The following is a 10109-nucleotide window of genomic DNA, read 5'->3' as shown; positions in this document are numbered from 1 at the left end:
AAGGGGCACCTTCCACCATTCCAGGCTTCTCATCCCACCCTCCTTCCCACCTTCCACTGGATCTGGTTGCTCATCCCATCCTCCTTCCCACCCTCCACCATTCCAGTTGCTCATCCCACCCTCCTTTCCCCCTTCCACCATTCCAGTTGCTCATCCCACCCTCCTTTCCCTCTTCCACAGGCCCAGGTTGTTCATCCCACCCTCCTTTCCCCCTTCCACCAGCCCATATAACTCATCCCACCCTCCTTTCCCCTTCCACAGGCCCAGGTTGCTCATCCCACCCTCCTTTCCCCCTTCCCCGACTTGTCCCAGAGCCCAGCTCCTAAAGCTGAGTTTTATTTCCTCAGGGAGCCGTTCCTGTCCCAGGATCTGCCCCCAGAGTGTCCCCCCTGCAGCAGGGACAGGGCACAGGCACCCAGAGCCGGCAGAGAAGAAAAGCCAAAGCCCAGCAGGCTTTAAAAATGACAAATGCTCTTTATTGGACCTTCCCGTGTGTTGGGCCTGGAGGTGAAGGGGCTGCAGCCCCGGGGACGGGGAGTTAGAAACCAAACACACACCAAGCAAAGCCTTTCCCGCGGGGACCTGAGAGAACAGAGGGGCTGGGGGGGGGGGGGGGGAAATCTTGTTGCAGACAAAAACCTTTGGAGGTTGTAACCGGAGTCGCAGGCAGAGGCTTTGGGAGCCTCTCGGAGGTGTTTTTGCCGCCGAGGACCCGGGGCTGTGGCTCCACAAAGTGGTCAGACGTGGTTTAGGACGAACGAAAGCTCGTCCCCGATCAGGGATGCGCTTCCCCTTCCCTTTGGACGCGCGAATCCAAAGGGAGAACGAGGACAGAGGCGCTCCCGGGGGTCCCCAAAGCCCCGCCGGGGACCCGCCACAAACCGGTGCTTCGGCCAAAGGTGCTCCGGGGTCCGGAGGGGGGGTCCTGGATCCCCCCCCCCGCGGGCCCGGAGCTGAAGGACGGAGGAAGGAGAGGGTCTAGCGCAGCTATTTACACCCTGGACGCGCAGGGCAGGGGCAGGCGGGACCCGCTCCCGCCGCCCCCGGGGGGCTCCCCGCCCTTATCTGATGGTCTTTTTGCTGGTGGTGGTCTTGGAGACGATCCTGACGCTGCCGCCCGTGCTGGAGCTCACGCCTCGGCTGCTGCCGGAGCTGAAGGTGCTGCCCCCGCCGTAGCTGAGCCCCCCGAAGCCGCCGCCGCTGCCGCCCCCGAAGCCGCCGCCGCTCACGGAGAATCCGCCGCCGCCGCCGCCGCCCATCCCGAGCCCTCCGCCCATCCCCAGGCAGCTCCCGCCGCCGTATCCCATCCCGCTGGAGCTGCTGACCACGGCTGCGGGGGGACACACCGCGAACACCCGCGTTAGGGTCCCGCTGTCCCCCAAAACCCCAAACTGGGGGGGTCTGTCGGGAGAGGGGAGAGGGGGGAGGTACTTACAGACGCTGACGGCTCCCACTCCTTCTCCAGCCAGCCTGTTGGGAAAGGGCAAAGTGAGGAATGATACCAAAAACTGTCCGTGGGAGCACCGAATTTGGGCTCCCGGGGGGTCTCTGGGCTGGGGCAGGGCCGGGCCACGGGCGGGAGGTGACGACGCGCGTTTTGAGCAGCGCCGGGAGGTGACAATGCTCGTTTTGAGCAGAGCCGGGAGGTGACAATGCTCGTTTTGAGCAGCGCCAGGAGGTGACAACGCTCGTTTTGAGCAGAGCCGGGAGGTGACAACGCGCTTTTTGAGCAGCGCCAGGAGGTGGGGGAACGAAGCTTTTCCTACATGATTTCAGCGTCCCTCTCTGCCCCGGAGCTCCGGCCCCTCGGGAGGAGCTCTCTGAGCGCAGGGAGAGGGTCCCTGCCCTGAGGAGCAGCGGCACAGGACAGGTCCCCGTGTCCCCACCTGCTCTCCTCCCCTTCCAGCAGCTTCCTGTAGGTCGCGATCTCGATGTCCAGGGCCAGCTTGACGTTCATGAGCTCCTGGTACTCGCGGAGCTGCCGGGCCAGGTCCTGCTTGGCCTTCTGCAGGGCGTCCTCCAGCTCGCTCAGCTTGGCCTTGGCGTCCTTGAGGGCCAGCTCCCCGCGCTCCTCGGCCTCGGCGATGGCAGCTTGGAGGTTGGCACACTGGGAGGGAGGAGAGCGGGGACCTGGTTGGATTGGGATGCCCCAAACCTCTGTCCCGAGGGTTGCTGGGGGGGTGCAGACACCAGGGTGGCACTGAGAGCCCAGAGAACCACAGGAGGATCACAAGGACCATCGAGTCCAACTCTTAGCCCCGCATGGGACACCCCAAAAGCCACACCCCGCGCCTGAGAGCGCTGTCCAAACACTCCTGGAGCTCTGCCAGGTTTGGGATCACTGCCCTGGGGAGCCTGGTCCAGCTCCTGGTGGGATCTGGCTCTTCCCACCGTGCCCGACCTCCACCAGCTCCCACCCACCCTGCACCCTGCAGGACCCCCGTGTAGGGCCACCCTGTGGGACCCCCCTGCAGGACCCCCGTGTAGGGCCACCCTGTAGGACTCCCCTGCAGGACCCCCCCTGTCCCACCTGCTTCTTCACGCTGTCGATCTCGTTGCGCAGCCTCTGCACCATCCTGTTGATCTCCGAGATCTCGATCTTGGTGTTCCTCAGGTCGTCCCCGTGGCGCCCGGCCGAGACCTGCAGCTCCTCGTACTGGGACGGGGAAGGAGAGCACTGGTTACACCCTGGGGGAGGGCTCAGGGGAGCAGAGGGGGCCAGGAGCAGGTCTGGATGTGGGGAAAGGGCTGGGGGACAACATTCCCTTGGGAAAGCTGCCCATGGAAGGGCAGCGTTTGCCCTCGGCTGTCGATGCTGGGTGTGATTGCACAGAGCCCACGCAGCAGCCCGGGAGTGAAAGGGTGTCAGGTCAGAGCCACCAGCGAGCCCGAGGTCAGGGCATTGACTCATCTCATCCCTGACACCCCCTGGATCCCGGGAATCAGGCTGTGCTCCCAGGAATCAGGCTGTGCTCCTGGGAATCAGGCTGTGCTCCCAGGAATCAGGCCGTGCTCCCAGGAATCAGGCTGTGCTCCTGGAAATCAGCCTGTGTTCCTGGGAATCAGGCCGTGCTCCCAGGAATCAGGCTGTGCTCCCAGAAATCAGGCTGTGCTCCCAGAAATCAGGCTGTACTCCCAGAAATCAGGCTGTGCTCCTGGGAATCAGCCTGTGCTCCTGAGAATCAGGCTGTGCTCCCAGGAATCAGGCTGTGCTCCTGGGAATCAGGCTGTGCTCCCGGGAATCAGCCTGTGCTCCCAGGAATCAGGCTGTGCTCCCAGGAATCAGGCTGTGTTCCCAGGAATCAGCCCATGCCCCCAGGACCCACCTTGTTCTGGTACCAGGCCTCGGCCTCGGCGCGGCTGCGGTTGGCGATGTCCTCGTACTGCGCCTTCACCTCGGCGATGATGCTGTTGAGGTCCAGGCTCCGGTTGTTGTCCATGGAAAGCACCACCGAGGTGTCCGACACCTGCTGCTGCATCTGGGACAGCTCCTGCCCACAGGGAGAGACCCGGCGTTAATGGTCAGGGGTGGAGGTGGTTTGGGAACTCTCCCCGAGCTCTTCCCTCGCGTTTTGTCGGCATTTTCCACCTTATTCCCGCTCTGTCACTTCCAAAAAGGCTGGGACCACCCTCCCTTGGTGCTGGACAGCCCCAGGCACAGCTCCCAGAGCTCTGGGATGGGATGATCCATAGGGAAGGAGCCGTGAGGGTGCTCCCCAGGGAAAGGTTGGGTCCCAGAGCCCTGGGATGGGATGATCCATAGGGAAGGAGCCATGGGGATGCTCCCCAGGGAAAGGTTGGGTCCCAGAGCCCTGGGATGAGGGGGATCCATAGGGAAGGAGCCATGAGGATGCTCCCCAGGGAAAGGTTGGGTCCCAGAGCTCTGGGATGAGGGGGATCCATAGGGAAGGAGCCATGAGGACGCTCCCCAGGGGAATTTTGGGTCCCAGAGCTCTGGGATGAGGGGGATCCATAGGGAAGGAGCTGTGAGGACACTTCCCAGGGGAATTTTGGGTCCCAGAGCTCTGGGATGGGATGATCCATAGGGAAGGAGCCATGAGGACACTTCCCAAGGGAATTTTGGGTGCTCACCGCCTCGTAGAGAGCCCGCAGGAAGTTGATCTCCTCTGCCAGCGAGTCTGCCTTGCCCTGCAGCTCCACCTTGTTCATGTAGGCGCCGTCCACGTCCTAAGGGAAGGAAATCCAGGGATTTCTGGTGAAAACCAGGAGCCAGAGGGGAGCAAGGACAGCAGGGACCCCGCTTCCAGGTCTGTTATTCATGGAATCATGGAATCATGGGATGGTTTGGGTTGGAAGAGACTGTAAAGAGCATCTCGTTCCAACCCCTATCCCACTGTCCCAGGGGGATCCAGCCTGGCCTTGGACACTTCCAGGGATCCAGGGGCAGCCACAGCTTCTCTGGAAAATCCATCCCAGGGCCTCCCCACCCTCCCAGCCAGGAATTCCTTCCCAATCTCCCATCTCTCCCTGCCCTCTGGCACTGGGAAACCATTCTCTGTGTCTGTCCCTCCATCCCTTGTCCCTCTCCAGCTCTCCTGGAGCCCCTTCTCCAAGGTCTCCCTGGATCCTCCTCCAAGCCAGTGGGAGTGGGATGGGATGGGATTAGTGTGTTCCCCTGGAGAAGGGAAGGTTCCAGGGAGACCTTGGAGCCCCTTCCAGAGCCTGAAGGGGCTCCAGGAGAGCTGGAGAGGAACTGGGGACGAGGGCTGGAGGGACAGCAAGGGGAGAAGGGTCGGCTGGAGGACCCCAACCCCCCCCAGCTTCTCTGGGTGAGTCAATTCCCTTTTGATTCCCACAATTCCCTTTTGATTCCCCCAATTCCCTTTTGATTCCCACAATTCCCTTTTGATTCCCACAATTCCCGGCTCCCTCACCTTCTTGAGCACCACGAACTCGTTCTCGGCCCCCGTGCGCCGGTTGATCTCATCTTCATATCTGCCAGGATGAAAGGGAGGGGGAGGCTCGTGGTGGGAAGGGGGAGCTGGACCCGCCCCGCTCCCAGAGCCTCAGTTGTGGCTCCCGGCCGGGTTCCATCCTCCCACCCGGCTTCCACCCTCCCACCCGCTCATCCCGAGCCGACTCGGGGCGAATATTGCTGCCTTTGAACCTGCAGCCTGTGAGTAGGCCCGGCTTAAATGAGCCCCTTGCAGTGGCCGCCCATAAAGCCGAGCTCACACACGGATGTGGAGCCCGGTCGGGCAGGAAGCGGGAGCAGCTCTCCCGGGTGACCTCTGCCCCGAGCAAAGTTATGCAAAAGAAGGGCTTTCAACAAAGCCCACGAAGGCATAATGAGGGAGCCATTTGCTATTTGATATTGTAATAACGCTGATGGCTCTGAATCAGCCGCCGCAGCGTTTAATTAAACATGAAACGGCGGGTTGGGCAAGAGGAGGATCATCCCGGGGTTCTGCCGAGCTTTTCGTGGCTCTGAGCAACGTCCTCTCATCAGATAACCAGGGCAGGGCTGGGCTGGAGAGCAGACAGAACGCGAGGGCTCTCCAGGCAAAGGCCTGGATTTCAGGGGCAGGTTCGTGCCAGTCCCCAAACCAGTACTGGTGAGGGTTCCCTGCGGTGGGAGCTCGGAGCAGGCACGGGGAGGAGCCTGTGGAAGGGGAACTCTGGACTTGGGTAACTCCAGACTTGAAATAAAATGTGTTCTCCTTCCCAGGTGGCAGCTCAGACATGTGGGAACCAAACCCTTGAGCTGAAACCCAACCTGTTCCCTCTCCTTCCCAGGTGGCAGCTCTGAAACCTGGGAACCAACCCTAGGCTTGAAATCAAATGTGTTCCCTCTTCTCTCTTTCCCAGGTGGCAGCTCTGAAACTTGGGAACCAACCCTAGAGCTGAGATCCAACCTGTTCCCTCTTCTCTCCTTCCCAGGTGGCAGCTCTGAAACTTGGGAATGAACCCTAGACCTGAAATCCAATCTGTTCCCTCTTCTCTCTTTCCCAGGTGGTACCTCTGAAATGTGGGAACCAACACTAGGCTTGAAATCAAATGTGTTCCCTCTTCTCTCCTTCCCAGATGGTAGCTCTGAAACTTGGGAATGAACCCTAGACTTGAAATCCAATCTGTTCCCTCTTCTCTCCTTCCCAGATGGCACCTCTGAAACCTGGGAACCAACCTAGACCTGAAATCCAATCTGTTTCTAGACTTGAAATCCAACCTGTTCCCTCTTCTCTCCTTCCCAGGTGGCACCTCTGAAATGTGGGAACCAACCTAGACCTGAAATCCAATCTTTTCCCTCTTCTCTCCTTCCCAGGTGGCAGCTCTGAAATCCAGACTATGGAATTAATCATTTTTGGGGGCTGATCAGTATTTCTGGAAGCCTAAAACACGTTTCGAGGCCTGAAACACCCCCAAACCCGCAGCAGGAGCTGCCTCAGTCCCTCCTGTCAGATGAAAGCGCCGTCTCCCCCTCCCCCCTCCCAAAAATCTGGCTCTTCCCAGCCTTAATTACCCAATATTAACAAATTTCAGCCCTCTGGGGCGACTCTCAGACTGGTTCAATAAGGGAGAGATTGTTCTCACCAGGCTGCAACCAACTAAAAACCAACAGCCCTGCCTAAAAACCTACCCAGAAACTACAGCCCTGCCTAAAAACCCACCCAAACCCAACAGCCCTGCCTAAAAACCCACCCAAAACCAACAGCCCTGCCTAAAAACCCACCCAAACCCAACAGCCCTGCCTAAAAACCCACCCAAACCCAACAGCCCTGCCTAAAAACCCACCCAAAACCAACAGCCCTGCCTAAAAACCCACCCAAACCCAACAGCCCTGCCTAAAAACCCACCCAAACCCAACAGCCCTGCCTAAAAACCCACCCAAAACCAACAGCCCTGCCTAAAAACCCACTCAAAACCAACAGCCCTGCCTAAAAACCCACCCAAAAACTGACGGCCCTGCCTAAAAATCCACCCCAAACCAACAGCCCTGCCTAAAAATCCACCCCAAACCAACAGCCCTGCCTAAAAACCCACTCAAAAAACAATGGCCCTACCTAAAAACCCACCCAAAAACCAATGGCCCTGCCTAAAAACCCACCCAAAAACCAATGGCCCTGCCTAAAAACCCACCCCAAATCCCTTTCAGGTGCCAATTGCTGTGTCCTGAAACTCGTCCCCTGTGGAACCCCCCCCTCTGGCCGCTCTGTCCCAGGAGGGGCTGAATTTCCTCCCCAGGGATATTTTTAAGTCCAAGAGCTGAACACCTCTCAGGTGGTGGGAGCTGAGCGAGGCTGAGCACTCCCAGCTCGCTGGACCCTCTGGAAAAGACAGAATTTCCTTCACAAAACGAGGAATGGGGGCATTTGGGAGCTGGAAGTTCGTGGCTGCGTTCCACTCCCTCCGTGCCTGCCCGTTATCCTCCGGATTCACTCATTTCTCTGTGCCCAGGAGTGTTATTTTGGGACACTCCAGGGGTCAGACCCAGTTTCCCACGAATTCTGTGCTAAGCACTTAACAAATCTGCCTGACTAGGGCTTGGGTTTATTAAGCCTGAGCCCAGGGAAGAGGAAAACCCGGCGCGAAGCCGAGGTGTGAAACGGGCGGGAGGGAGGGAACCGCCCGCCCGTCCTTTCCTGCCCGGGGTTGTTCCTGCTGCCCAACACGATCCCTTACTTGTTCTTGAAGTCCTCCACCATGTCCTGCATGTTCCTGAGCTCGGAGTCCAGGCGGCCCCGCTCGCCCATCAGGCTGTCGAGCTGCCTCCGCAGGTTGCCGATGTAGGCTTCGAACAGGGGCTCCAGGGACTTCCTGGTGACCGTGTGCCCCTGCTCCTGGAGGAGGCTCCACTTGGTCTCCAGCACCTTGTTCTGCTGCTCCAAAAAGCGAACCTGGCGAGGGACAAAAACCAAAGCGTCACAGGGACGTGTTGTTGAAACCCAAGGCACCAAAACACCCCCCCCAACCTCGACAGCCGGTCGAGGGGGATCGTCCCCCCCCCGGAAAAGGGGGGATCGTCAACACCTCTGATGGCGTTGGAAGGTCAAGGGACACGGGGACAATCTGGCCAAAATTATTGGGAACATCCTTATTTTGGATTCTCAGAAGTACCAGAAGCACCTGGAGATGTTTAGAGGGAACTTTTGCGGAGTTTAGATCAGGCCAAACACCCGTATTTGTGATTTTAGGTGTTTCTCCCCTCACCGGATGCTCAGCCCACCTTACTGGTGTTATCCCATTGCTGGTGTTATTCCATTGCTGGAATTTTACAACCAGGAGAAGATCCATCCAACCCCCGGGGACGTGTTTTTACGGGGAGAAGGGGGAATTACTGTGCCAATGAAAGGAAGGTGCTGAGAAGCTCATCCTCGCCGAGAGGAAACATCAAACGGGTCTTTAGTTTCCAGCCAAGCCCCGCCGTTTGCCGGCCGGGATCCGTCCAGGCAAGTCCCCGGATCCAAGGGAAGTTTCTTCCTGAAGTTTTTTTCCCGAGGCGGCCGAAAACCGGCCGGTCCCGCCGGGCAGCAGCGAGCTCTCACCTTGTCGATGAAGGAGGCGAATTTGTTGTTGAGGGTCTTGATCTGCTCCCGCTCCTGCGTCCGCACCTTCTGGATCTCGGGGTCGATGTCGAGCTTCAGGGGGGCCAGCAGGCTCTGGTTCACCGTCACCTCGTGGATGCCGCCGGGGGGGCACACGGGGAACCCGGGGCCGCCTCGGCCGCCGAATCCGGGACCTCCCAGCCCAAATCCGCTTCCCAGCCCGTAACCACCACCGGCACCGGCTCCTCCCAAGCCGAAAGCGGCTCCACCGCCGCCATAGCCCAGCCCGAAGCCGGCGCCGCCGCCGAAGCCGAATCCGCCACCGGCTCCGCTCCGGAGACCCCCGATGGAGATCCTTTTGCTTCCACCCATGTTGTAGAGGCTCCTGCTGCCGAAGCCGCCGCCGGCTCCGAAGCCTCCTCCGCCTCCGGCTCTTCCTCCCCCGACTCTGGAGACGGAGACGGAGCTGAAGCTGCTCCTGGTGCCCCCGCCACCGCCTCCCACGATGGCAGAGCCCGAGCTGAAGCCCCTCATGCCCCCTCCGGTGGATGATCGGAAAGAGATCCGGCTCATGGTGGCTGCGGACGCAAAGAGCAGGGAAAAAAAGGGCCGGAGAACCGAAGCTGCGCGGCAGGAAAAGAGCAGAGGGCGAGGGAGGCAGAAACCCCTGTGATGGGAGAGCTCGGGAGCCTCCTCTTTTATCTGCTTGGAAAACTTGGCACGGGGATTCGGGACTTGATGTGCCTTGCAGCGACTTGCCTTGTCCAACACACCTCGGCTGCGGGAGGCGCTGAAAAATGCATTGTTTGCAGGCAGGGAAGTAACGGGCAGAGGGAGCTCCCCACCCCCCCAGCGCCTCTGAGTCATGGAATTAGAATTGAATGGGACCGGGGGCAGGATCCAACACGATTCCCGGGACCCTGGGAGCCGCTTCCCCTCAAGGGCTCGCTCGCTTGAGCAAGATCCCTCGCCCCGAAGGTTTTGCAAGTGGGGTTTTGGGGTTGGACACGTTTCGTAAGCGGCAGAAATCGGGGCTTTTCCAAGGTTTCCAGCTCCGGGGCTGGACGTGGGTCTCCCATTTGTTGGTTTGGGAAGTTGGGTGTGAAGGTGGTTTGGATGGTCAGAGCAGATGGTTTGATTTGGTTTGGGAAAATCAAATGGAAAAATCAGATTTGATTTTTTGGGGTTTTTTTGGATCCGAGCGATCACGGGCTGGAGGGGATGAGCTGAGTGGGAGTTGCCTCCTGGCAGTATTTTCTGGGATCTTTCCAAGAAATCATCTCCCCTCCTTTGCAGGGGAGACCGAGGGATTAGTTCACCGAAGATTTTGCAAGTTGGGTTTTGGGGTTGGACACGTTTCATAAGCAGCAGAAATCGGGGCTTTTCCAAGGTTTCCAGCTTCAGGGCTGGATGTGGGTCTCCCCTTTGCTGGTTTGGGAAGTTGGGTGTGAAGGTGGTTTGGATGAGCAGAGCAGATATTTTGATTTTTTTTTTTTTTTGGGGGGGGGGGAATCAAATGGAAAAATCAGATTTGATTTTTTTTATTATTTTTTTGCATCCAAACGATCACGGGCTGGAGGGGATGAGCTGAGTGGAAGTTGCCTC

The 10109-nt window shown here is 59.1% G+C and overlaps 1 protein-coding gene across 2 annotated transcripts; it reads right to left on the bottom strand.

Moving 5' to 3' along the window:
- Window positions 1-967: 967 nt before the first annotated feature.
- Window positions 968-9158, bottom strand: LOC116800033 (keratin, type II cytoskeletal 6A-like). Of its 2 annotated transcripts, XM_032713561.1 has the most exons (10): window positions 8810-9158; window positions 8505-8767; window positions 7642-7856; window positions 4896-4956; window positions 4093-4188; window positions 3327-3491; window positions 2531-2656; window positions 1887-2107; window positions 1436-1470; window positions 968-1330 (listed from the first exon to the last, which is right to left on the bottom strand). In XM_032713561.1, the coding sequence occupies exons 1-10, from the start codon at window positions 9075-9077 to the stop codon at window positions 1062-1064; spliced, it is 1719 nt and encodes a 572-aa protein (XP_032569452.1). In that variant the 5' UTR covers window positions 9078-9158; the 3' UTR covers window positions 968-1061. The 2 variants fall into 2 exon arrangements, with proteins under 2 accessions (XP_032569452.1, XP_032569451.1); XM_032713560.1 differs by having other exon boundaries at window positions 8505-9158.
- Between the last annotated feature and the right edge of the window lie 951 nt (window positions 9159-10109).

Source organism: Chiroxiphia lanceolata, chromosome 30 (genome assembly GCF_009829145.1).
Source record: "Chiroxiphia lanceolata isolate bChiLan1 chromosome 30, bChiLan1.pri, whole genome shotgun sequence".
NCBI classification, from domain to species: Eukaryota; Metazoa; Chordata; class Aves; order Passeriformes; family Pipridae; genus Chiroxiphia; species Chiroxiphia lanceolata.
This window is presented reverse-complemented; position numbering and strand designations above follow the sequence as displayed.